Below are 27,743 nucleotides of genomic sequence, written 5' to 3'. Positions count from 1 at the left end.
CCCCTCCCCTCTTCTCTCTCTACCCCCTCTACTGTCATTCATTTCTCCCCCTTGTATTATTTTTCCCTTTCCCCTCACTTCCTCTTATATGTACTTTTGTATAACCCTGAGGGTCTCCTTCCATTTCTATGCAATTTCCCTTCTCTCTCCCTTTCCCTCCCACCTCTCATCCCTATTTAATGTTAATCTTCTTCTCATGCTCTTCATCCCTACTCTGTTCTTAGTTACTCTCCTTATATCAAAGAAGACATTTGGCATTTGTTTTTTAGGGATTGGCTAGCTTCACTTAGCATAATCTGCTCTAATGCCATCCATTTCCCTGCAAATTCTATGATTTTGTCATTTTTTAATGCAGAGTGATACTCCATTGTGTATAAATGCCACATTTTTTTTATCCATTCGTCTATTGAAGGGCATCTAGGTTGGTTCCACAGTCTTGCTATTGTGAATTGTGCTGCTATGAACATCGATGTAGCAGTGTCCCTGTAGCATGCTCTTTTTAGGTCTTTAGGGAATAGACCGAGAAGGGGAATAGCTGGGTCAAATGGTGGCTCCATATTATCATTTTCTATTTGTTTTGTTTTTTCCTGGCACTGGGGATCAAACCCAGTGCCTTACACATGCTAAGCAAGTACTCTATCACTGAGCTACAAACCTAGCCCCTTTTATTGTTTTTTTCATTGTGGGTCTGTAGTAGTAAATTCTCCTCATCGTTGGTCTAAAAAAAGTCTTAATTTAACTTTTGTTCTTGCATTATGTTTTTGTTGGGTTTTAAATTTTAGGCTGGTGGCTCTTTTCTCCGAATAATTTGGGGATTCTAGCATTAAAGAATTCTGCGGTCTGTTTAATAGTCCTTCCTGAACTGGGGCGTGGCTCTGCAGCAGAGCACCTGCTTAGCTTGCTGGAGGCCCTTGGGTTGGGTCCCCAGCTCAGGGCCTGGAAGGAGGGGAGATCCTTTCTTTGGAGAAAATCTCTCCTTTGCAGCTCAGGGTGCTTTTAAGGTCTTCTCTTTGGGTTTGGTATTCTATAGTGTCCCTATGTGTTTATTTAAATGTATCCTGGTTAAGACTCAGTATGATTCCTGAATTGGAGGAGTCATGTCTTTTGTTAATCCTGGAAATCTTGTTTTTAAACTTATCTTTTAAAATGTTGTTCTGCTTCACTTCATATATTCTCTCTTTCTGGAATTCTTTTATGCAGTGCTGGGGTGGAGTCCAGGCCCTCCTGCACACTAGGAGTGCACTCTTCCACTGAGCCGCACCACCGGTCCTCCCTCTTAACTATTTTTTTTTTAACTAACGATTCAGTAGCGTGAAGTATATTTCACGATATTGTACAACAGGTAACCAAAACCTTTTCTTCTAGCGAAACTGAACCTCTATTGAATAACAACTCAATTTCTCCCTCCCACCGGTCCCAGGCTACTACATTCTACTTTCTATTTCTCATATAAGTAGAACCATACAGGTTTTTTAATTTTTGTAGTTGTATATGGACAGAATGCCTTTATTTTGTTGTTTTTTATGCTGTGCTAAGGATCAACCCAGTGCCTCACATGTGCTAGGCTAGCACTCTGCCACTGAGCTACAGCCCCAGTCCAGAACCATACAGTTTTGTTTTCTTGGTGACTGACTTATTTCACTTGGCACATTATCCTCAAGGTTCATCCATGTTGGAACAGAATTTTCTTTTTTTTTTTTCTTTTCCCTGTATGGGTGTATTGAACCCAAGAGTGCTCTACCACTGAACTATATCCCCAGCCATTTTTATATGATTTTTTATGTTGAAACAGGTGTCCTTAAATTGCTAACTCTGGCTTTGAACTTGTAATCCTCCTGCCTCAGTCTCCCAAGGGATTATAGGTGTATGGTACTATGCCCAGCTAGAATTTTTTTTTTTTTTTTTTTTAATAAAAATGTCCCTTTTCTTTTTTTTTCTCTCTTTTTTTTTTAAATATTTATTTATTTTTTTTAGTTTTTGGCGGACACAACATCTTCGTTTGTATGTGGTGCTGAGGATCGAACCCAGGCCGCACGCATGCCAGGCGAGCACGCTACCGCTTGAGCCACATCTCCAGCCCTAGAATTTTTTTTTATTTTTAAAGTTGGATAATATTCCATTGTGCGAATATGCGTTTTGTGTATCCATTCACCCAGGGATGAACATTTGGACTTTTTCCATCTTTTGGCTATTGTGAATTATGTTACTACAAACATGAAAATATCTCTTTGAGACCCCGCTTTCAGGTGTTTGGGATATATACTGAGAAGTGGAATTGCTGGATTACACGGTTGGTTTGTTTTTGTGTATGGTGTGGGGATGAACACAGGGCCTCACCCATGCTAGGTAAGTGCTCCACCACTGAGCTATAGACCTCAGTCCTTGCTTGAATTTTTTTAGGAACCAAAATACAATTTTGCACAGTATTTTGCATCCTTTCTCCCAGGTTGATTTAATGTCAGACCCTGGCATTTGGTCCTTGTCTCCTACTTCTCAGCCTGGGCCCTCAGCCATGATAAGAGGTCACGCTCATTTGACAGGTGGGGAGCTGAGGTCTGCAGAGGGGAAATGACCTCTCTGAGACTCTTGCTCTTCTGACTCTTACAGACCTTTTACTTTGCCTCCTAAATAACTGGGGGCTGGAGTAGTCCCTGGGATGTCTGGTGTCCTGTGGTCCACAGGGTTCTTCCCCTTTTCACCTGGACCATGGTTGCTGCCCCAACAGGTCCAGCGGGCGCTCCTCCAAGCGGAGCCTTGGAGGGCAACGCCGGCACCATTACCTCCAACGAGTGGAGCTCTCCTAACTCCCCTGAGGGGAGCAGTGTCTCTGGAGGCAGTCAGGCACTGGACAAGCCCATCGACAACGATGCAGAGGGCGTGTGGAGCCCCGACATTGAGCAGAGCTTCCAGGAAGCTCTGGCCATCTACCCACCCTGCGGTCGGCGCAAAATCATCCTGTCAGATGAGGGCAAGATGTACGGTAAGGAGCCTCCTGGGGTGGGCAGCAGGCCCCTGGACTCATGGTCCAATCCTGGAAATAGAGCCAAAGCAGGGGGAATGGACACAATACTTTGGGATTCCCTTTGAATGACCTCTTAGGGCTTCTGCCAGGTGGGCACTACTTTCTTCTCTCCTGGGTTCCCCAAGAGTGGGGGCTTCAGAGAAGCCTGGGAGTGGTCTTGAGGGTGGGGCCCTGGGGGTGAGATGCTGTAATAGTGGAAAACTTGGGAAAGGCTTCTTTGGTTGGGTGGAACATCTTGGCAGAGAAAAAGGAAATCCTGCGAGGCATCCCCCGGGCGAATGTCGATCTCTAGGCTACTCACCTTGGCGTGGGGGACTGGGTTGAGGGCACAGCTCAGTGGTAGAGCACTTGCCCCACTCACACGAGGCCCTGGGCTCCATCCCAGCACTGCAAAGCAATACATAACAACAACAAAAAAAACAAATCGAGTCAGGTACCAAAGTTCTGGGTGAACATAAATTTTGGGGGGACACTATTCAATACTGTTCAGTTGACTAAATTCAAATCTGGCTTGCTTCTGGCATGGGGAGTAGTCGGGCTCAGTCCCTTCACATACAACCTTCACCTATAATCTTTCTTATGAGGCCAGAATGATTCCTTCTCTCTTGTTTGTTGGGAGAGCAAGGTCCTTTTGAGGTAGACCCCAGGTCTACTCCTCAGACACTGGTTAAAACTTCTCTCTCCTTGCTTGTCAAATTGCTGGATTCCCAGAATCTCTGTTACTTCTGGGTTGCTGCCCCTACACTGCTCCTGCTCTGACCTTCTGTGCCCCAAGGGGAGATTCCTGAGGACACAGCTGATGCCTATGGAGCACCTGTGGGGTGCCAGGTGTGCTTTACCTAGGGTATCTCCTGTTAGCTGGTGAGGAAGCAGCCCCTGGGACACTGGGCTCTTTGGAGAATGGGATGACTGTTCATCATGAGCTAAGTGTGCAGGTGAGAGGCCAAGTGGTGTGCTTCGGAAGGCCAGTTGTTCAGCTGGACAGCTTCTTGGTGCCTGGTCAGGGAGCCAGGACACTTTACAGGGTCTGTCTGTGTGCTTCAGAAGGACAGATGGTCTGCTACACAAGTGTGTAGAGGGTATTCATTGGAGGGCATGACCTGAGAGTGCTGCCGGTGCCTGGGAAGGCCCTGTGGAGGTGCCAGGGCATAACAGAACCAGTATACTAAAAATTAGTTTAAGTGCCACTGTGGTCCAGGGCCTTAAACTGCTTCCTGTCTTTTTTTTTTTTTTTTTGGTGGTAAAATGTATATAATACAAAATTGACCATTGTAACTATTAGAATCTTTAAATTTACAATTTAGTGGTATTCAGTACACTCAAACTTTTTTTTGTACTAAGAACTAAACCCAGGGGCGATTAACCTCTGAGTCACACTTGCAGCCCTTTTTACATTTTTTACTTTGAGACAGGGTCTTACTAAGTTGCTTATGGCTTTACCAAGTTGCTGAAGCTGGCTTTGAACTTATGATCTTCCTGCCTCAGCCTCTTGAACCACTGGGATTACAGGGGTGTGACACCATACTCAGCCACTCAGACTTAAAATATATAATATATATGTGTGTGTGTATATGTGTGTGAGTTTCCCAAGGCCCTCTGTATAAAATTATATTTTTTTATTTTTAGATGGACCTTTATTTTATTTGTTTGTGTGCGGTGCTGAGAATCAAACCCAGTGCCTCACAATGCTAGGCAAGCGCTCTACCATGAGCTACAGCCCCAGCCCTTCATTTAGACTTTTGTTACAACCATTACCACCATCTATTGCCAGAAAATTTTCATTATGCTAAATTGAAACTCTTTCCTCCTTGAATAATAATTCCTCATTCTTGTGTTGAACCCCAGCGCCTGGCAACTACCATTCTACTTTGTATGCGTTTGACTGCTCCAGGGACTCATATAATGGACACATGTAATGATGGTCCTTTTGTGACCGACTACTTAACACAATGTTTTCAAGGCTTACTTGTGTTATAACATGGATCATAATAATTTCCTGTGGAAATTATTTTTTTCGAGGGAGCAGTACTTGGGTTTGAACCCAAGGCCTCATGCATGCTGGGCAAGTACTTTGCCACTGAGCTATATATTTGTTTTATTTTGAGACAGGGTCTCACTAAGTTACCCAAGTTGGCCTCAAATTTACCATCCTCCTGCCTCAGCCTCTTGAGGAGCTGAGATTATAGGCATACTACTGTGCCCAGTTTCTTTCCTTTTTAAGGCCAAGATTCCTTTGTGTGTATGTATATATCATATTTTGTTTATCCATTCACCTGCCAACGCACATTTGGGTAGATGCTTAGTTTAATTTAATTAATTTATAATACTTCATATATATGTTTATTGGGGTTAAGAGTCTTTATTTGGAGTCTCCAGACCATTGTGCTTGCCAGGCTTGGGGGAGGGCACACTGTAGATTTCTGGCAGGCCTTGGGTTGAAATTCTCTTTGGTAAGAGCAAAACCATTGAGTAAGGAAGTGGCATGAAGATGGTGTTTGGTCAACTTTCTGGCCATGATGGTGTCCCCCTGTGTGGCTGTCCTTTTTCTGTGCTGACAGACAGGAGGTATGCAGGATGGGGACCACACAGAGGGTCTCAAAGAAGGGAGGGGAGAGTGGCAGAGGACTAGTGCCTCTTAATAAGACTCAGGAGCTCCCGGTGGTCCTGGGTATCCTTTATCTCTCGGACCTCTGCTTGCAGATTCAGAAGTGGTTGCGCGGGGAAGCCCAGAGTTTCCCGAGGCCCTCTGACGGTGGGCTGAGAGTAAGGCTTGCAGCCGGCGCTCCTGTCCCCCAGCCCGTGCTCCAGCCTCACCCTGAATGGCCTCTCTGCTCCCCTCCCTGCCCCGCCTCGGCTTGGCCCTGGCTCAGGTGGGTCAGGCTCTGGGCAGGGGGACCAGAGGCTGTGCACCATGTCCGATGACTCACCTGGCCTGTGTGAGTAGAGATACTGGCTTAGCTGCATCTCTTCTTACCAGCCCTGGGGGCCCAGCCAACATGGAACCAGGAGAGGTGATGGAGGGCCACTCTACAGGGCCGGCCAGTGCAGCTGGGAGGTATAGATAGCTCTGAGCTCATCCCAGTGTGTGGGCTGGGCCCCTCAGGAGGTGGAGCAGGAAAGTCACGCTGCCCAGCTGACTCAGACTTCACTCCTCGCCATTCTGCTCCCATCCTCTGATCTTCCCTCAGGGCAGTGGCTCTGTCCATCATGCGTCCCCCAGCCACATCCTGAGCCTCCAGTCAGCTACCAGCATCACCAAGAGCCCTATCTTTATACTCCCACCACTTTTTGCCAATCCAGAGGGCTAACCCAGAGGGGCACCTGCTGGGCCTAAGGCAGGCAGGCAGGCAGGCAGGATGGCATGCTGAGAGCAGGATTGTAGACCTGGGGACCTGGCCTCAGCTCTTTGAGGACAGGGATTAGGCCTGCTCCCAGCCCGGGCCACAGCACACCCAGAGCAGCACCCGCTTGCCAGGGCCAGGCAGACATGCAGATGACATGCAAAGCAACACCACGGATTAACACCTGTTATTTCTGAGCCCAGTCTCCCACGCTCGTTGGCCCTGCCCCTTGTCCTTCTTGAGCACCTCTCACCTCTCTTGGGCTTGCTCCCAGGCCTGGGGTGCCAGCCTCCTGCTCACAGCTGCCTTCATTTTTGCCCTGTCACTGTGTAACCCTCGCCCTGGCACTGCTAATGCTGGTCACTCTGACCTCCTTTGGCCAGGCTTTCTGCGGGCCCCTGGGTGTAGGGAGTGGAGAAAAGAAGAAGGCAGAGCAACTTTTTCCCCAGCTGCCTGCATTTCCCCATTGCCCTCTGTCTGCCCACAGCTTGGTGATGGCCTTGGGTGGTCACCCGCCATTTCTGGAGGGTCAGAACCAACTCTGAGTCGTTAGGGTTGCCCCCATGCCTTCATCTTCCTGGAGGTGGCTTTTGTATCCCCACTTCTTTGTCCCTCTTTCTCTTTCTACTTCTCCTCTTCTGTGTCTCAGGCTTCCTGTCCTGTTATCAGTCATTCAGTTCTTTTTTTTTTTTTTTGGTACCAAAGATGGAACCCAGGAGCACTTAACCAGAGAGCCTCCTCATCCCTTTTTAAATATATTTATTTGGAAATAAAAGTCCCACTGAGTTGCTTAGTGCCTTGCTAAGTTGCTGAGGCTGGCTTTGAATTCATGATCCTCCTGTCTCAGCCTCCTGAGCTACTGGGATTACAGGCGTGAGCCACTGTGCCGGCTGTCACTCAGTTCTTTTGAAACATCCACCAGGGGCTGAGGGCTTGGCGGTTTCTTCTCTATGATTGCAGGGTTTACTGAGAAAGACAGGTGAAATGTCTTTGGGAAGTGAACCACCCAGGCAGGCACTTGGGTGGTAGGTAACCAGGAAACTGGAGGGCTGGGTTATCTTGGTTTTCTGGAAGGAAGTGGAGCCTGAGCTGGTTGGAGAGGTGTGGCAGCTCTAGGGCGAAGGGAGAGTGTATGTAACACTGGCCCCCAGGCAGGACTTTGCATAGTAACTTTGGGGGACCCAATGGAGGATCTGAACAAAGCGCTATCATGTCAGACTATCCTAGGGGAAGGGACCCCTAATTGCATGGATGAGACCCAGAGTAATAAGAGGCAGAACTGGAAATGGACACTGGCAGTCAGGGCTACAATCAATTTAGAGCTCTTTTGGGGATGGGACGGAGGTCAGGAAGCTTCACCCCTGCTTGGATTCTTGCCCTTTGCTTTGTCCCCCTGTGGGTTTCCAGCTCCTTTCATGCTTCACTTATGGCCCGCCACCCTGACTGTCTGCCTGCCCCATGTCTGGTGTGATCTTATGCAAATTATTTTACCTTTCTGAGCTTCCCTTTACCCATTTGTAAAGTGGGGATAATGACACTACTAGCTTTGTGGGGAGGGTTTTTTATGGTGGGAAAGTAGACATTACATAAACTTAGTTATTTGTGTTCAATGGCATTAGGTACATTCACTTTTTTTCTTTCTTTTTGGTAGTGCTGGGGATGAACCCAGGTCCCTGCTCATGCTAGGCACGTGCTCTATTCTCCCTGGCTTCCTGCCCCTGATAACATCTATTTTTTACTTTCTGTCTCTATGAATCTGCCTATTTTAGGTATCTCATAAAGATGGAATCATTTGACCTTTTCTTTTTCTTTCTTTCTTTCTCTTTTTTTTTTTTTTTTTTTGGTGCTGGGGCTGGAACCCAGGGCTTCTCCATGCTGACAAACATGCCCTGACACTGAGCTACACCCTCAGCTTTTTATTTTTCACTTTTCTTTTTTTTTTTAATTTCAAAAGAGGATCTTGCTAAGTTGCCCAGACTGGTCTTGAACTTGCAGTCCTCCTGCCTTAGCCTCCTGACTACTTACTATCTGGGATCACAGCATGTGCCCACACGCCCAGCTATGTTTAACTTTGAAGAACCGCTGGCTGTTTTTCATAGTGGCTGCACTATTTTATGTTCTTACCAGCAGTCCTCAAGGGTTCTGAATTCTCCGCATCTTCACCAACACTTACTCTTTTCCTGGTTTCTGATCGCAGCCATCTTTGTGGATGTAAAGTGGTATCTCCTGTTTTTTATTGGAATTGCCCAATGATCAGCAATGTTGAGCATCTTTCCACGTGCTTACTGGAATAAGACACTGCTTTTTAGTATTGCCATGGTGATGAGAGCGCATCGCAGGTACCAAAGATGCACAGCAGGGAGTGTGGAGCTGAGTGGACCATGTTCTTTGCTCTCATGGTACTCACAGTTTCAGGAGGGCTATGATGAGGACTCACACGGCTTTAGCCAAGGCCAGGAGGAAAGTACAGGCCCATCTACCTGCATGGAGGCAGGAGTAGGTACACCCACTTAGGTAGAGATTAGGGCAGGCTTTCGGGGGGCCATGGCCTTGAAGGCTGGCTAGGATTTCACCAGAAGCCTCAGAGCTCTCCAGGAACAATGGTGGCAACAACTCAGATGTAAGGCCAGTCACTGCCTTCTGAGACTACAGTCAGAGCTGCTCCTCCACAAACAACCTCATCCTCCAGCTCCAGTTAATCCCTGGACAGAGAGGCTCCCCAGGGCCGTTGGGTCTAGGGCAGATGTGGAGCTGAGGCCCAGCCTCTTCTCCCTAGGCCCAACCTAGGGAGGGGACAGAGGGCTTGGAGAAATGGCTCACTTCCCTGAGAGGCCTCTGGTGAACGGAAGGTCTATACAGGTATTTATGTCCCCTGGTTAGGAAGGCTCATGCCTTCAGATTCTCAGCCCTTTTGCATTTTGAAAGCCAATAACATAATTATAATGGGGGTCTGAACAGCAGCATTCATTATAACAGGAACCTATGGGCAGGCGTGGGGCCTGTAATCCCAGCAACTTGGGAGGCTGAGGCAGGAGGACTGCCAAGTTTAAAACCAGCTTTGGCAATTTATAGAGAGATCCTTGGCAACTTAGCAAGACTCTGTCTAAAAAAAATAAAAATGTCTGGAGATATGGCTCAGTGATAGAGCATCCCTAGGTCCAATCCCCAGTACTAATTAAAAGAAAGAAGGAAAGAAAGAAAAGATAAAAAGAAAACAAAACACCAAAAAACCCCAGGACCTTATGAACAATATGAACAAAACCACATGACTACTAGCCTGCTAAGTGGCAGGTGCTGCTTGCCTGGTGCCATCTAATGCTTCCAAGATCAGACAAGATCGGGCATGTTCAGGGTGGTATGGCCGTAGATGCCAGCTAATGCTTATGGCTTTGAGGGAAGGCTGGTGTGGACAGAGGGGAATTGGCATATGGGGAATGAGATGCACAAGTGACCTATCTTAGGCAGGGTTTTGCCAGTGGAGTAACAGTTTTAGTGGGAAGATGTGTCTGAGGAAAGGATTGTACTGACTGCTAGGGCATGTGTGAGGCAGGGTGTGGGCTTAGCAGACATCAGTGGTGATTCTGTGTGAACACTGGGACTGTTCCACTCTTCAGCCTATGCCAGCCACTGCTCCCCTTCCTCCATGGGCAGCCCTCACCCCTAGTGGGGTGGGGCCTTGGATCTGAGCTATGTGCACTGGGGGCCGTTGAACACATGTCCCCTGACAGATGGGCCCACTGTCTGGTGGGGGCGTTGTTCCCAGCTCCACCCAGACCCTCTTTTGGGTTGGCCAAGGCCACCTGCCACATTGCAATGCCCAGCTGCCCTCCCCCAGGGTCCAGGCCAGCCTTGTGCTTCCCTTGCCTGTGATCTCAAATCCTGAAGGGGAGAAGGCAGTAAGTGGCAGAGGGGACAAGCACAGAGGTCTCGTCTTCTCCCAAAGACTCGGCTGGATTTCCTAGAAGTTTCTTACTGCCATGGCTCCTCTTCCTGGCTCTGCTGTACTTCAGGGGTCTCCCTCTGGGCCCACACTCCCTCTTTCCCCCCTGCCCCTGACGCTGTGGCTTTCCAGTGTCTGCATCATCCAGAGCTTCTGCCAGCTCTGGGTACCATTGTCCATAAGAAAGTGAAAACTAGGACAGGTTCTCACACCTGTTCTCCCTCCAGGTCCCAGGTGGAAACAGGGGACTGAGGACCAACTCCATGCAGAGACCCAGTGAATCTGGGGGTCCGCCTAGAGGTGGGGAGCAAGAATGGCCCATTTTAGAAGAAATTCACTTGGAGCCAGGGAGGCCTCCACGGAAAGAGCATCAATTGTGTAATAATAGTCACAAGGCACTGGGGACAGCCTTAGAAGACACAGGGTCTCATGGTGCCATGTGGCTGTGAATAAACCATTTCTCTTTGGGCTTCGGTTTCTTCTTCAGGTTACACAGGACCTCTGTGATCACCTAATGTAGCCCCTAATTCTAAGAGATGGATTCCAATCTCATGTTCAATAGAATTAATGTGTGTGACAATTAAGAAATAGGCTCTGGGGGCTGAGGATATGGCTCAGTTGATAGAGTGCTTATCTAGCATGCATGAGGTCCTGTGTTTGATCTACAGCACTGTGCCAAAAAAAAAAAAAATATATATATATATATATATATATATATTCTTTCACCAGACTGCATGGAGTTTGAATCTTAGAATCTCAGAAACTTGCTGGCCTTTGACCTTAAAAAGTCCTCACCCCCAACCCCAGTACTGAGGTTGGAACCCAGGGCCTGTGTCTGCTAGGCAAGTACCCTGCCACTGAGCTACATCCCCAGCCCTTTTCTTTGTTGTTGTTTATTTTTGGTCCTGGGGTTTGAACCCAGGGATGCTGAGCTATATCCCCAGCCCTTTATTTGTAGATTTTATTTTGAGACAGGGTCTTGTTCATTTGCTGAGGGCCTCATTGAGTTGCTGAGGCTGGTCTTGAACTTGCAGTCCTCATGCCTCAGCCTCCCCAGTTACTGGGATTACAGGTGCAAACAAGTTGTTAAGGAAATTGAAAGCCTGCTTCCCTCAATTTCCTTATCTGTAGCATGGAAACACTAGTACCAGCCTCACAGGACAGATGTGAGGACTGAAGGGGAATGCAAACAAAACTGTGACCATATACATATCTGTATTGTGTGGATATTTGTACCAATGAGGTGTGCAGTATCTGGCTCAGGTAGGCGTCATTATGATAATGTTACAAGAGTCGAAGGAAGACTCTTATGTGTAAACCTGGATTAGATGGCAGGTGGCCTGCAGGCAGTAGGATGGCCTGGATGACCTCTGGAGGACCCTTGGTGTCAGGAAGGAAGCTGTGTGGTTCCTCTTGGCTCAGCACACCCACAGACAGTCAGCATCTACCCTGGGCATTGGCAGCTGCTGGCATTAGCCCTGACCAATGGAAGGAGGCAGGATGACATGGTGGTCTGAGATGAGCCATAAGGGAGAGAGGGGACTGAAGCTCCAAAGACAACGAGGGGAAGAGACAAATTAGAGGACACAAAGCTAGTGGAATGAGTAGGCATAGGACAGGTGCCACATGATCTTCCTTAGATGTGGAATCTACAACAACCAGACTCACTGGAGAGGAGAACCAAAAACAGGAGATGTTGTCAAAGAACACAAAGTATACTTAGATTAGGTATATAATAATGTATTATATATCTAATTAGGTATATAATACATTACTATTAACTAGTCATCCTACTGTGGTGGCCACACCTGTAATCCCAGAGACTTGGAGGCTGAGGCAGGAGGATTGCAAGTTTGAGGCCAGCCTTGGCAATTTAGCAAGACCTTATCTAAAAATAAAATGTTAAATGGGCTGGGGGTGTAGCTCAGTGGTGAAAGACCTTGGGGCTCAATCCTCAGTACCACAAAAAAGAACGTTTTTCAGAATCCCTTGCTTCTCTCCTTCACTGAAGATCACATCCAGGGCCTTTCACAGGAGTGTGCCATTGAGCTACATCCCCAGTACCACAAGAATAAATTTCAAATGTTTTCACCATGAAAAATGAGATTTGAAATGATGATTAGATTAATTAGATTGATTTAGTCGTTCCACATTTTAGACATATATAATCACTTTGTACCCCATAAATATAGACAGTTAAGAAAAAAATTCAGAGATAGTTTAAACCCCCCTTGGGTTTGGCTCAAACCCACAGCTGGCCTCTTGCCTAGGGCTAAGATGGCCTTTCTGGCAGGAGAGTCCCCCAGCACTACAGGGCAGGGATAGGCTCCTGGCCCACGAGGCTGAGTGTCCCATGTTGCCTGGAATGAGGGTCTTGGCCAGTGGCAGGTAGGGCCTCCCAGGACTGCTTCTGTGTGCCGAGGAACAAGCCCCCTTGCCTTAGGGGTCAGGCCTGCCTGGTCTGTGAAAGACACGGCCAGGTAGGGCCATAAGCAAGTAGCCTTGCCAAGAGTCAGCTGGGCAGTCAGAGATGCATTGGTGGGTAGTCGGGATAGGACTTTCTGGTTTCAGTTTTCTTTTTCTTTCTTTTTTTCTTTTTTTTTCCCCTTAATTAACTGTATTTCTTTTTTCCACGTGTGTGTGTGTGTGTGTGTATGTGTTGCTAGGGATTGAACCCAGGGCCTTGTGCATGTGAGGCAAGCTCTCTACCAACTGAACTATATCCCCAGCCCCTGGTTGCAGTTTACTTACATGGCACATAGGTATAGTTGCTACCTGCTGTAGGGAGGGGGCGGGTTTACCATGAAGAGCATGAGGCTTATGCTGCAGGAGTTCCTACTTGTATGAGCCCCTTCCATGTCCCTAAACTGAATTTTAGTTTTGTCAGATGTGTGTACCTGTGAAGCCATTACCGCCATCATGATAGTGAACTCAGCCATCGCTCCCAGATGTGTGTGTGTTTTTTTTTTTTTTTTTTGTGGTGCTGAGGACCCAACCCAGGGCCTCACATATGCTGGGCCAGTGCATCCCCAACTAAGAGTTTTTAATCAATTTGTAGTTCTCATTCTTTTTTTCAAAGAGAGTCTCCTAATTTTTAATGCCTTGGGCCCTGAAAATTCTGGATTTGTTCATGCATAGAAAAACTCAAAGCCAGTTGTGGTGGTGCACACCTGTAATCCCAGCAATTTGGGAGGCTGAAACGGGACGATCACAAGTTTGAGGCCAGTCTCATGACTTAGCAAGATCCTAAGCAATTTAGGCCCTGTTGCAAAATAAAAAAGAGCTAGGGCGATGGCTTAGTGGTAGAGTGCCCCTGGGTTCAATTGCCCTACCACCAAAATGCGCTGCAGAGGAATGTGCAGACAATAGGAAGTGCTAGGGTGAAGTGGGAAGGTGATTGGGCACTCAGTGACATGATCAGGGAAGACCTCCTGAGACACGGCATCTGGTGGCATTTGAGCCACAAGGCCGTGACAGACCCTAGCAGAGACTTGAAGATGGTGAGCTGTATTGGTCTCCTTGACTGAATATTCCCCTGAAGGAGGAACAGGAAGTTCAAAGGCCTCACAAGTTCCCAGAACAGCAAGGAGGTCAGGGCGGTGGGACGGATGGCATTAGAGAGATGCCTGAGCTGCACAGAGCCGGGACAAATCCTGAAGGGGCTTTCAGGCAATCGCAAGGACTTTCACACTTTTACTTTTTTTTTTTTTAATCTTGCCCAGCTGGCCTCCAGCTTCGGGGCCCACACTCTTTCTGCTGCAGCCTCCCTAGTAGCTGGGACTGCAGGTGCACACTACTGCACCTGGTAGGTCTTGGCCACTTTTAATCAGAGGGAGATAGAAGCCAGGGAGCTGTTTGGGGGTGTGGTTAAAAAATTTTGGGGGGGTGGTCTACCAGGGATTAAACCCAGGGGTGCTTAATCACAGAGTCCCATCCCCAGCTCTTTTTATATTTTATTTATTTTTTATATTTAATTTTTAGTTGTAGATGGACACAATATTTTATTTTATGTGGTGGTGACGATCGAACCCAGTGCCTCCATGTGTGAGGCAAGCACTCTGCCACTGAACTACAACCCAGCCCTTATATTTTATTTTGAGACAGGGTCTTGCTAAGTTACTTCGGGCCTCACTGAGTTGCTGAGACTGATTTTAAACTTGTAGTCTTCCTGCCTCACTCCGTGAGCCACCAGGGTTACAGGCATGCACCAGTCTGGCAGCTTTTGAATTTTAATTGAATCACTGCAGCTAATGTGTTGAGAACAGACTGGGAGTGTGGAATCCAGGTGGAGAGAGAGATTCATTGTCCAGGCCAGACAGACAGCATGATAGCTTGGACCATGGTAGCTGTGGTGATGAGCAGCAGCCCAGTTCTGTTTGAAGGGAGAGCCATGGCAAACTCGTGTCATTTATTCACTCAGGCACTCAGTAGGTGCCAGTTGTTGGAGATGCAGACTTGAATGAGGGTGTGGGCTCTTCCTCTGAGGCGCTGAGAGTGTAATTAGTAGAGATAACTGATAGCTGCTCACTGTGTGCAAGGTATGGGCCAGAGGAGTAGCACAAGAACTGTCCCCTAGATATTCTCCCAAGTACCCCCTACCATCCCCATCTCTCCAGCTCTCCCACCACCCATCTGAGGCTCTCTCACTCCTCAGCACCTCGTCCCGCAGTGCTGCAGTCAGCCTGTGGGTGTGCAGAAGCCCTCTCGTTGCCTCTGGACTGGTCTCTGATTTGCCTACTTATTTAGACAAAGAACATGTTCATTTTACAGAGAAGGAGGCAAAGCCACAGAGTGTTCTCATTGGATCAGAATTAAGGTCTGTATCCTAAGTCTGTAAAAATTTGGTTGGTTGAATCTGGAGGAAAAAACCTTAAAGAAACTAGATTTAAAGAAGAGAAGTCTGGGTGAAGGTCCTCGGAGGGAGCTGACCTGTCAGGGTCTCAGTTCCTTCTTGGAGTTGTGGGCTCCAGCCAAGCTCCCACCTTCCAGGCTTGTGGTCCTTTTTCAGTAACCCAGTGGTAATGAATTAGACCTTATATTTCATAGCTGCAGCCTGAGTGCCTCTAGTTAGACATGGAGCAGAAAGAACTGTGGGACATTCATTGGACTGACAGAGTTTCCTGTGGAACCTTTCCCTGAAAAGCTTTGAGAAGAGACTTCTTGCTGGACTCATGGTTTTAGGTGCAGAGCAGCTCATGGGCAGTGTCTCCTTGAGTCTGAGCCTGAGCCTCTCCTCTCTCCTCTCTCCTTTGGACACAGACAAGCCAGTTCTCCTAGCCAGCAAGTCTTTCTGGCAGACAGGACCTCTTGAGGGTGGCCTCTTAATTCAGGCTTGGCAGTGGGGAAAGGTCAGCTGGGGGGCCAGTTTGGTCTTGGCCCGGCTCTCTGGTTACAACCCAGGTGGCAGACAGCCCGCTCGGCTCACGTCCCCCTTTATCAGCAGCTTCCTCGTGGGCCACTCCAGCCTCAGCAGCACAGGGCAGGCTGGAGCTATGCCCTCTGGCCCCAGAGCTGGAGCTAGGAGGCAATGGACAGATCCCCCACCCCAGACCTCTCGCCCTCCTTCTCCCTCACCGTCTTCTTCTGTGTGGTCTAATCATACCCAGTGGTCATGATCCAAAGCAGAGAGGCCCCACCACCCAGCAGCCTGAACAGATCCTCATCCTCTAACACACCTCTGTCTCTAGCAAGCACTCAAACCATGTGTGAGCACATGCCCCCCATAACTAGATGGGGAACTCATTGGGGGGAACATCTTCATGAGCTCATTTAGGGTAATAGAAGACTTGGAGGGCTTCTGTAGTTGGCCAGGGTCCTGCAGATGCAGCGTCACCTCCAGGCCACCAGGCCTTGGGAGCGTTCAGTGCTGCCTGTTGACTGGCCTAAGTCAGAACCAGGGCTGGAGGTGGGGTTGGCTGGATTTGTTTGTTTCCTTGTTTTGGGCAGTGAGCATGCTAGGCAAGCCCTCTACCACTGAGGTGCACCCCCAGCCCTCACCCTGCTCCTGTTGTGCTGGGGATGGAACCCAGGGCGTTATAGGGACCTGGGGAGTGCTCCACCACTGAGCTACGCCCCCTGGCTGGGATTTCTGGTCTTTGAGTGAAGGACCCAGGCCTGCTGTCTGAGGACACTCAGTCTCAGTAGTGTGCCTCCCAGGACCTTCCTTAGTCACAGACAGGACATCTTGGAAGGTTCTGCTCATTTTCAGAGGCTGTAGGAACTGTGGGAATCTCATATGGAAAGGGCCAAGGGTCAGGCACTATTCTGGAGCCCCGGACGGAGGTGGGGGCAGAGGTGGCTTGAGCCTGTTGTGGGGACCCAGATGAAGAGGTGGCCAGGATGGGGTGGGGAACAAGGCTGGGGGTTGGGAGGCTCTGCGAGGCTCCTTGGGCTGTGACCTCTTTGTTCTCAGGTCACCAGTCCACCCAGTGAGGCCTTAGTGTCCTCTGGCTGCTGGGAGATCCCTGTGGTCTCTCACCCCAAGTCCCACCCAAGGTGGAAAGGAAGGAAAAGGCTCCTCCAGGGAAGGGACCCTCTTGTCCCCCTGCTTTCTTGCCTCTCTGCCTTCTGTCCTCTCCTCCCCACCAAGAGATTGTTGTCACTCGCTGCAGGTCGGAATGAGCTGATTGCCCGCTACATCAAGCTCCGGACAGGGAAGACCCGCACCAGGAAGCAGGTGGGCCCGGGGAGGCAGGCATGGACCCCAGGGGCAGGGCAGTGGGGGGTGGTGTGACACACATGGTCCAGCTTCCCTGGGGGGGGAGTCTTCCTGTCATCCCCTGGGAAGAAACAGCAGCTTCCTCTTTGGGACATTAGAAAAGATGTCAAAACACTGGCACTACACTTTTAAAGTGTTGGCAAACTGGGGATTCACAGAACTGAGCACCACCCCCACCCCTAGATCCTGTCATTCAGTCAGTCTATGCACAGATGTGGCTGAGGGCCAAGGGTCTGGGAGCACAGGCTGTATGAGAGGTAGGGACAGGAGCCTTCTCTTCCTGCCACAGGTCTCCAGTCACATCCAGGTGCTGGCTCGTCGCAAAGCCCGCGAGATCCAGGCCAAGCTCAAGGTAAGGCAGACAGGAGCTGTGGGAGGAGGGGGGTGCTTTGGTTTCAGGTGGGGCCAGCTTCCCAGAAACTGGGGCTCTTTCTCCAGCAGGAAAGTCTCCCCTGTGTGTTCACGGGCTGGCTGCTTGTGTGCAGAGCCCGTGTGCTTCTTTGCTTTGGGGTCCTGTGACCACACTCTGCTGGACATAGGAGCCCTGTGGGGTTGCTGGTCTCTCCTGTCCCAGGAAGCTACAGGCCGCCTCCTGCTGTGCCCAACCCCTAGCTCAGAGGGGGCTCCCCTAGCTCAGCACAGTTGCATCAACCTATAGATCCCCTTTCTTGAAGAACTTCCCAAGCCACTGGCCCTCTTGGGACCCCCACAGGCCTCTCAGGGCCATCAGTCAGCCTGCGGGGGTGGCAGAGTTTGGTGTTATTATGGGAGGGGAGGGGCTGGCGGAATTCCTTCCTGCTCCCTGCTTTCTGGGACTAGCCGGTTCTTCCCCTCCCTGAATCAGCCCGCCTTGCAGGGCCTCTGTGACAGGTGGCTGCTCTGTGGAAGGCCAGCTGCTGACAGGGTTTCCCTCAGGGAGTCAGGCCTCCTGGATCGTGGAACCAAAGACCCTTTGGTGAATACTCCGTGGGAGTGAGCTCCCTGTCATGGAGCTGTTAACAACCAAGCCTGCTTGGCCTCTTGAAAGGAAGCTCTAACATTTGGACCATTGAATTCGATTAATAGTTTACAAATTTTTTAAAAAACAACAAAAGTCCCTTTTATTATTTTCCCCAAACAAAATATCAACAGGCCAGAGACCCCCTCCTCCCGTGCAGCCTCTTGTACCTGACCGAGAACCTCAACAGCACTGGACTAGATGACCTTGAACGTCCCATCTGGCCCCAGTAGCCCATGATCCTGACACTTGTGCCCCAGACTGAGTGGGTGGGAACCACAGGTCTTTCTGCCTCCTAGGAAGCCACAGCCCACTGCCCGCCCAGTTCCATTCCTTGTGCCATCAACCCAGCTGTCCCCCACGCCCCACAGCTGTGACCCAACATCTCGTCCCTTTGTCCCTGGGACAGCTGGCCTGGCTGCAGCTGTGGATCCCTCCCTGGAACACCCCCAGCCCTGGAGCCCTGCTTGCTCCTCATGTCCCTTCTCTGGTGTGCCGCTGACTCCCTGGGACCCCAGCAGGTGGCCGTGGAGGACAGACTTTGCAGTGTTATGTTTAGAGTACCCCAGGGAAGGTTTAAGTCCCCTGGGGCTATTGTCCCACCCACACTTAGGAAATTGCATACATCCTTGTCCACAGATTCTAACTTGGGGCTGACGATAGCCTTCGGTGGACTGCCAGACAGCCACCAAAGGGAACCACAAAATGCTTAAAATATGCAGTTTCATTTATATGTGCGTTTTGCTGAAGAGGTGGGCATGAAGATTTTGTCCTACTTCTAAAGGGGATCCTGGGGCCCAAGTCATTAAGCTCTGGGGTGGACAGCGAGGCCAGGTAGAAATCCTCAGGCTGTGAGGTTTGGTCCTAGCCCTGTCTCTACCTTTGTGGCCACAGGTACATAGGAAAGTCACGCAACCTCCCTGAGTGCCATTCAGTTTCCTCATCTGTAAAATGGCAGGGCCAAGTGGCAAGGTGATAGTTGAGGTTCCCTCCAGCTGCAAAATTCAATGACCCTACCTCTGCTGCCTGGCCACTGATGTCACTCCCCATAATGTCCTTTCTACTTCTTCCTGACTCCTGCCTCTCCCACTGAGGACATGGTTTCCTGAGGCGCAGTCATTTGTTTAGAGTGGGGATCCGGGAAGGGACGCAGATTGCTGGCATAGAGCCACGAGCTCTCTGGTCTCGTGATGTAGTTGTTCTTCTCAGAGGTCTGTGTTTGTGTCTGGGGCGGGGGGCGTGTAGCCTGCCAGGTCATTCATATCTCCGGGAGGAAGAGGCCTGGGCTGGTTTTTCCTTAGGAGGAGGCACACCTCTACTTGTTACTGCCTCTGGGGTTATTTGAGACAGTCTCTGAGAGCCAGGCCCAAGTTTTGACCCTGGACATTGGGGAGGGGCTCAATGACAAACCTCTGTTTTCAAACATCATCTACTTCACTGCTTTGTCTGAGTGACAGATGACGTCAGCACTCAGAATGTTTCCCACGTCTTCCATTGTGTTGCTGAGTGCTTCCAGGCCCTGACATGTCTGCCACTGTCCTCTTGGTTAACAGAGCCCACTCTGTGCCAGTCTGGACTGTGATAGTTTTCTGTGGCTATAACAAAATACCTGAGACTGGGTAATTTTTAAGGAATAAAGCTGGACATGTTTACATGTGCCTCTAATCCAAGCTTTGCAAGAGACTGAGGCAGGAGGATTACAAGTTCAAGGCTGGCCTGGCCAACTTAGTGAGACCCTATCTTGGAATTTAAAAGAATTTTTTCCCAAGGGCTGAGGATGTAGCTCAGTGACAGAACACTTGACTAGCATGTGTGAGTCCATGGGTTCAATACCCAGTAGCATGTGCACGTGCGCACACACACACACAAGTTCATCATAGCTGGGGTGGAGCTCAGTGGCAAAGCGTGTGCTGTGCTTAGCAACATGCACAAGGTTCTGGGTTCCATGCCCAGCACAAATGAAGGAGAGAAAGTCTTAACAATTTTTTTTTAATATCTTTATTTTTGTTTGTTTATTTTTATGTGGTGCTGAGGCTCAAACCCAGTGTCTCATGCTTGCAAGGCAAGTGCTCTTCCTCTGGGCTACAACCCCAGCCCAAGTCTTATCAATTTTAAAGACTGGAGAGTGAGGGACGATTACCTGAGCTTATGTAACGTTGTTATTGCCCCTCCCTCTCTCTCTTCCTCCCTTCCTTCCTTTCTTTCTTCCTTCTTTCCTTCCACTGAGGGTTGAACCCAGGGCCTCATGCATGCTAGGCAAGTGCTCTGACACTGAGCTACATCCCAGCCCTTTAAAATTTTATTTTGAAACAGGGTCTTGCTAAGTTGTCCAGGCTGGTCTCGAACTTGTGATTCTCCTGCCTCAGCTTCCCGAGTACCTGGGACTGCAGGTGCTCCTATACCCAGAATTATTTATTTATCGTGTACTTATTTGTTTTTGCACTGCTGGGGATTGAACCCAGGGTTTTTCATATGTTAGAGGGACCCTCTACTCCCAACTTGGTGATTATTGTTATTAGTGTGATATTAAAGGCTTTTCTAAGTGCTTATTTATTCAGGTCTGTGCAGGCTGAATGTGTTCTTTGGACCCTCCTAGTCCACAAAGACAGGCAGGGATATTTATTTACATTTTGACATATGAAAAGTAAGTGCCTATAGTGCAAAGGGGACACCGTAGGGCAGAATGTAGGACCATAAGAGATTGTCCTCTCCTCCACACAGTCCATGTGGACAAAGATGATCCCTCTTCAGGCAGCTAAGGACAAGGCCCTGCAGAGCATGGAATCCAACAGTTACTTAGGCATCATCCACCACCATCCAGGTACTGAGGTTCAGAGTACAGTGGTGGACGAGGCAGAAAGAGACCTATACTCTTGGTTTCTTTTTTTTTTTTTCCTTTTGCAGTGCCGTGGATGGAACCAAGGACCTTGCGTGTACTAGGCAAGGCCTCTACCATGAGCTACACCCCCAGCCCAAGACCCCTGTTTTTATGGTGTTCTCATGGTTGGTAAGATGGAAATGCAGGGCTGGGGATATACCTCAGTGGTAGAGCACTTGCCTAGCATGTGCGAGGCCCTGGGTTTGATCCCAGCACGGCTAAAAAGAAGAGAGAAAGACGGAAAGAAAGAAGAAAGTTACAGTCTGGCACGGTTTCCACAGTCTCTGAGCTCTGATGGAATTAGCAGGATAAGTGGTGTGTGGAGGCTGTGACAGATGAGGGAATCCATAGAGAACCCAGTGGCATGCACAGTCATAAAATGTGTTAGTGGCACTGCAGACTTAAGATATGGTTCCTAGGCTCTGGCCACTGGCAGTGGGACAGGTCCTGTCACCCCAAGGCCAGAACCCACCTTGCCTGGGCCTGACAGGTGCTCCCCTCACTAAGGCACTGCCTTCAATGTCTCCCCCAGGATCAGGCAGCTAAGGACAAGGCCCTGCAGAGCATGGCTGCCATGTCGTCCGCCCAGATCATCTCGGCCACAGCTTTCCACAATAAAATGGCCCTCGCCCGGGGCCCAGGCTACCCAGCAGTCTCAGGGGTAAGTGGGGCAGCCTAGAACCAGAGGCCAGACCAGCCCTGTCCTCCTCTCTCCTCTCTCCTCTCTGCTCTCTCCCCTCTCTCTGCACAAATACGAGCAGCAGCCAGTCCAGCAGCCACTGTCACTTGAGTCCTATCCGTCGAGGAGCTCCAGGGGGAAGGAGGAAGCAAGGGCACAGGAGCACCCTGAGTCATGGCTCAGTGGGTGGAGCTACCTTCTTGGTATCCTCAGCAGTGATATGGCAGACCTTGAACAAGGAGAAAGGTGTGACCATTTGAGGGACAGCCCAATTTACAGATGAGGAAGCTGAAGTCTGAGGCTTTAGCATAGCATCAGTGTGTCCCTAGTAGCTGGCCACTACTTGTCCCCACTCCTCCTGCTCAGGATCCCAGCACCACCCCCTTCTAGGTAGAGAGCTGTCCAGAAACAAACCCTTGCTTAGATTTTCAATTTCTCAGCCTAATGACCAGCCTTTCAGCCATGGTCAAGTTGGCCACACTTAGAAAATGTTCCAGAAACACTCCTCCTTCCCAAGTTGTGTCTTGGCTGTAGGGATCATATGGGTCTTAGATGCACCAACCACACTGCCCTAGGCCTGTGGACAAGGGGCAGGCCCCATAGTAGTCCATGGGCTTCTTGTGCATTGTATTTCAGAGTGTGTTCCAGACAGGAATGCTAGGCCAATAGCATGTTAAATAGATGTGACACAAGATAATTGAGTGGGCAAGTAAGTTTGGGACACTTGGAATTAAATCAGTTCCTTTTTGGTGCTAGGGATTGAACCCAGGGCCTCATGCATGCTAAGTACAGTCTGTACCACTGAGCTGCACCCCAGCCTCGGGGGCACTCAACTGCTGAGCCACACCCCCAGCCTATTTTATATTTTATTTACAGACAGGGTCTCGCTGAGTTGTTTAGAGCCTCTCTAGATCCTCCTGCCTCAGTCTTTCGAGCTGCTGGGATTACAGGCATGCGCCACTGTGCCTGGCCTCGATTTCTTGATTCTAGGATTTTTCAGAGTCTAAAGTGCTCATGTGCACTGTGAATCTTTATAGGGAATTCAGTGTGCAGTGTTAGCAAACCTAGGTGTTTTATTTTTTTCCCGTGGAGCATCTTATTGACAGTCTTTCCAGAGACTAATGTACCTGAAAACACACTTTGTGGATGCGGCTATAGTCTGTTGGCATCAACTTGCTAGACAAGGGCATTGGCTTTCCTTCCTCCCTCCCATTTGGGTCCAGTTTTGTCTCTCCCACACCTTGGGCCCCTGTGTGCATATAATTGACCCTGCCCCTTTTGCCTCCTCAGTTTTGGCAAGGAGCTTTGCCAGGCCAAGCTGGAACATCCCATGAGTGAGTATGGCCTCGTTCTGCTACTACTTGCTCCCTGAACCAGTCTGAACACATGACTGAGACTGAGCCTGGCTCCCCTGGAAGGAGTGGGGCTGCAGGCTGGGGTCAGAGTTTCAGAATAGCCTTGAGCCTAGGGATTGGGTCTCCTGCTCCTGGGCATCAACATGGCTCTGTTTTCATGCTGACCCCCTGGGGTACCACTTGCTGAAACTCATGTCTGTCCAGGGTGTGGGTGGGGCTAGGGCTTTGGATCCAAAAGGAAATAGCCTAAGAATCATCTCTCTGGTGGGCCAGGGAGGAGAGAACAGGATGGGTTGCCCCAACATGCATGCCAAGGGAGTTAACTGGAGGGAATGGGAGGCCAAAGCCACCACGATTCACTGATGGCCAGTCACCATGGCCTGCCACCCAGAGGGCATTGGCCCCTGCTTGAGGTCGCTGATGGCCTCCTTTCTCCTCTCCTCTCTCCCATAGTGTGAAACCCTTCTCTCAACAAACCTATACTGTCCAGCCTCCACTGCCTCTGCCAGGTAAGTTGGCAGTGCATTCCCTGAGGCTCCTGCCCTGATCCCAGGCTCCCAGTAACTGGTCACCTGTGTGTCACTCTCATGTGCCACTCTGTCATGTGCCCTGACCATATATCCCAGTCTTGTGCCTACACCCTGTTCATTGACCCTAGTGTATATTCCTCACCCCTGTGCCAAGCCGTTGTCCTCCTTGGGGGGCCTGTACTGCTGTCCTCCTCCCCAGCTGTGCTCAGGGCTACCTGGCTGCACAAAGCTCCAAGGCAGTGCCTCTGCTCCAGGGAGCTGCATCACCTGGCTGCCCTTATAGCTTAGTGGTGGAGCGTTTGCCCAGAAACTAAAAAAAAAAAAAAAAAAAAATCCAACCTGAGTATTTCACTCCCTGCCTCAGATCTCCAATGGCTTTCCTGGACTCTCGGGTAAAATCCATCCTGTTGACCAGGCACCCTAGAGGCCATCTCTGCAGCCTCAGTTTACTGCCCCTGGCCCACTCCCTCCTCCCTCCATTTTTGCCATGTGTTGAGTTTCAACCTCAGTGAGCCAATTTGCAGCCCCACGCGCTTGCCTTTGCTGTTCTATCTGGAATGCCCTTTCTACCTGAACTTCCTACTTGCTTCTCTCAAACAGCACCTTTGAATGTTGAAGAGTTTTTCCAATGGGGCTAGGAGCTCCTCTTGGTGCTGAGGACATACCTTGTCAATTTTGTCCCATTCATTCATTCATTCATTCCTTAGCAACCTTGTATCCCATGCCTGTTCTGAGCCAGGTTCTTTTCTCAGTGCTGGAACCAGGCAAAAAACTTCTGCTTTCAGGGGCTCATGTCATTTTGTAAGAATCGTTTTCTCTGGTTATCTTCCTTCCTGGGCCAGAAGCTGCAGGAGACCAAGAGTCCAACAGTGTCTGCTCTAGAGGTCCTGCAGTCCAGCAGGCCCCCAGCCCCCGTCAGAATTCAGTCTCCCTTGAGTTCAGTTCTGTGCAGAGGCCTGACCCACTGAGCTGTACCAGGCTAGCCCTTCCAAGACGTCCGAGCCTGTGCCTGGCACTGCCCTTTCCAACAGGCACGGGCCTCACTTGTGGGGCCCAGAGCCCTTGCAGGGGGTGTAGCAGGGAGGGCAGGTGGACCGGTTCCTGAGCCTCTCCCACCCTCTGCAGGGTTTGAGTCTCCTGCAGGACCCACCCCATCGCCCTCAGCACCCCCAGCACCCCCGTGGCAGGGCCGCAGTGTGGCCAGCTCCAAGCTCTGGATGTTGGAGTTCTCCGCCTTCCTGGAGCAGCAGCAGGACCCAGACACGGTAGGCCCTCTGCCCCAGCGCCCTTCAGCTCTCCTTGCTTCTGCCTGCTGCCCTTCTGCACTTGGCCACGTTGGGCATAATCTTGGTTTCCTCTTCCTTTCTAGCCTTTCCTTTCTTTGGCCCTTCCCTCCTCTTCTCCCTTTCTTCCTCACTCTGCCTTGGTCCTCCCTCTTTCCCTGCACGCTGGAGTGCCTCCATCTCAAGCCCACCCCTGCTTCCTGCCCCCGCCCTGTCCTGTGTTCTTCCTCCCTCCTTCTAGCCCTGCCCCACACCCTTCCCTCCACTCCCTGCCTCGGAGGGGCTGTCAGGAAGCTGGGAAGCCTCCTGTGTCTGATCCATATCCTTTGAGGCACCAGCAAGGAGTGGCAGCCCACCCTTGGATTGCCCCTTCAGTGTCCCACGTCTTGGGTGACCAGCATCCCCTGCAAGGGCCAGAGTAGTACTGGAGGAGGCTGCTGACAGGATGCCGCTGTGACATTCTGAGTTGATTTTTGGCAGAGGAACCATGAATCACATACACTCATTCTGTTTCTGTATTCCCTATGGGAGAAGTGAAGTGACTCGCTCCAGGTCACATAGCCGGTGAGCACCAGCTCTGGTCCACTTCACCTGTGTGCCCGCCTCTCCTGGCACCCCTCTCAGACCACTCTTCCCGCCACAGTACAACAAGCATCTGTTCGTGCACATCGGCCAGTCCAGCCCAAGCTACAGCGACCCCTACCTCGAAGCCGTGGACATCCGCCAGATCTACGACAAGTTCCCAGAGAAGAAGGGTGGGCTCAAGGAGCTCTTTGAACGGGGACCCTCCAATGCCTTTTTTCTCGTGAAGTTCTGGGTAAGCCCTTGGGTAAACCTTTCCTTCCATCCCCAGTGCATTCGCGACGGTGAAAGCAGGGAAAGAGTGGGCACAGGTGTCCTTGTCATTGTGGGGGCTGCATGAGAGAGAAGTGGAGAAGCAAGCGCAGAAAGGCCCCCTCTGGAGGGAAATAAGTCCCGGAACCTGTGTGTGATGCCAGAGAGCCGGGAGGATAGGAAGGGGCCCCTCCCTCTTTTTTTTTGTGCACACATGCTTATAGCACTTTTATTCAAAATTTTCTATTTTTTTTTTATTATTAGTTGTTCAAAACATTACAAAGCTCTTGACATATCATGTTTCATACATTTGATTCAAATTTCTTTCTTGTTTCTTTTTTCCCTGTGGTTCTGGGAACTGAACCCAGAGCTTTAACTCATGCTAGGCAAATGCTCCACCACTGGGCCGCACCCCAGCCCAAGAGTCCCTTTTCCAGGCCTGGGCAGGAAGTGGGGCTTTAGGGAAATCATAGTGCTAGAAAAAGACATATAGGGGACCCTAAGGGGTGGGAGCAGAGTCAATGGTCAGGTCTTCACATGGCAATTCCCAGATTGATTTTGGGGCTGGAGATGGGCAGCCAGTCCCAATGTGTGTCTCCAGGGTGAGTTGGGCTGAACAGAGCTGGGAAAGGGGAGAGTAGGACTAGAATATAGCTCATCCTGCAGAGCTGCTCCAGCCAGGCCACCCCAGAAGAAGTACAGTCCACACCATGGACTTGCCCTCTGTTGTTCTCCCCACTCCACCTTTGGACAGGTACTGCCCATCCATAGACACTTTCCTGGGGCCAGGAGGTGCAGACCCACTCTGGGAGCTTGCCTTCCAGGAGCCCAGTACACATAGGAAAGGGACGCAGGGAAAGTCCGAGCAGTGCTGACCAAGCCAGCCCTGAGGACGGGCAGGAAGTCCTCGGCACTCTGAGCCTTTGAATATCCTAAGTGCTTGGACACCCGGCCTGGGTGGCCCCGCCCACATTCCCCTTCCTGCCCCTTCAGTTCTGTTAATGCCCAGAGGACTGTGCCAGGCTCCTTTTAATACCTCTTCTCTGTAGTTCTCACCCCTGTTTGCTCTGCTTTGATAATCTGAAAGCCTTATTGTCCTAGAAAAGGAAGTATTCACACCAAAGTGTGTGTGTGTGTGTGTGTGTGTGTGTGTGTGTGTATATATATATATATATATATATATCATTATATCATTCCAGGTGGCTCTCAGGCCCCTGCTGGGAAGGCCAGCTGTCATTCACAACTAAGCCCACAAGGCTGGCTCTCTCCAGAAGAGCCAAGCACTGGAATGGCCTCCGGGGCCCACGTTTTCACACTCTGCTCACAGGAATAGCTGGTTCTGCAAACAGGATGGAAGTTGGACCTGGCCCTAGGGGTGAGCAGGATCCAACAGGCAGAGATGGGGACCCCAGTATAGCCTGGGAGCATGTGAGCCCCAAACATGGAAGGAAGTGGGAAGGTGTTGGGGGAAGCTATGTGAGAAGGAATAACAAAACTGGGAAGGTGACTTGGCTCCTGGAAGGTCTTGATTTTATTAAAGTCTGCATTTAATCTATGCTGTGATGAAAAATAAGTCATCTTTTCTTTTATTTGATTTTTTTTCTTTTTTCAACGCTGGGGATTGAACCCAGGGTCTTTCGCATGCCAAGCACACGCTCTGCCTCTGAGCTGCCTCCGCAGCCCATTGATCTTTTTAAAAATTATTATATGTTTGTTTATTTATTTTTTGCATTCCTAGGGTGCAAACCCAGGGGTGCTTTTCCACTGAGTTACACCCCCAGTTCTTTTTATTGGATAAGAGCTTTGCTAAGTTGGGGAGGCTGACCTTGAATTTGTGCTCCTCCTATCTCTGCCTCCCTATTCTCTGGGATTAGGAGCATATGTCACCACACCGAACTTGATCTTTTTTAAAAAATCAATGTAGGCTGAGCACAGTGGCTCACACCTATAATCCCAGTGGCTCAGGAGGCTGAGGCAGGAGGAGACGAGTTCAAAAGCCAGCCTCAGCAAAAAGCGAGGCGTTAAGCAACTCAGTGAGACCCTGTCTCTAAATAAAATACAAAATAGGACGGGGGATGTGGCTCAGTGGTACAGACTGTACTTAGCATGCATGAGGCCCTGGGTTCAATCCCTAGCACCAAAAAGGAACTGATTCTGTCTCTTATA

The 27,743-nt window shown here is 49.9% G+C and overlaps 1 protein-coding gene across 11 annotated transcripts in view; it reads left to right on the top strand.

Moving 5' to 3' along the window:
* The window catches only part of Tead4 (TEA domain transcription factor 4), a 71,191-nt gene that overhangs the window by 30,086 nt on the left and 13,362 nt on the right, over positions 1–27,743 (top strand). For 6 of the 11 annotated variants that reach the window (XM_048787694.1, XM_048787690.1, XM_048787691.1 and 3 more), the window contains 8 exons: positions 2,726–2,980; positions 16,915–16,979; positions 17,311–17,373; positions 21,429–21,557; positions 22,866–22,909; positions 23,384–23,439; positions 24,586–24,725; positions 25,387–25,560. In XM_048787694.1, coding sequence (XP_048643651.1) covers positions 2,974–2,980; positions 16,915–16,979; positions 17,311–17,373; positions 21,429–21,557; positions 22,866–22,909; positions 23,384–23,439; positions 24,586–24,725; positions 25,387–25,560 — 678 coding nt within the window. In that variant the 5' untranslated portion in view covers positions 2,726–2,973. Of the gene's footprint in view, positions 1–2,446; positions 2,541–2,725; positions 2,981–16,914; positions 16,980–17,310; positions 17,374–21,428; positions 21,558–22,865; positions 22,910–23,383; positions 23,440–24,585; positions 24,726–25,386; positions 25,561–26,776; positions 27,233–27,743 lie in introns of those variants that run through there. The other 5 variants (XM_048787696.1, XM_048787693.1, XM_015500757.2 and 2 more) reach the window with 4 other exon arrangements.

Source organism: Marmota marmota, unplaced genomic scaffold, assembly GCF_001458135.2.
Source record: "Marmota marmota marmota unplaced genomic scaffold, marMar, whole genome shotgun sequence".
In the NCBI taxonomy this organism is placed as follows: Eukaryota; Metazoa; Chordata; class Mammalia; order Rodentia; family Sciuridae; genus Marmota; species Marmota marmota.
This window is presented reverse-complemented; position numbering and strand designations above follow the sequence as displayed.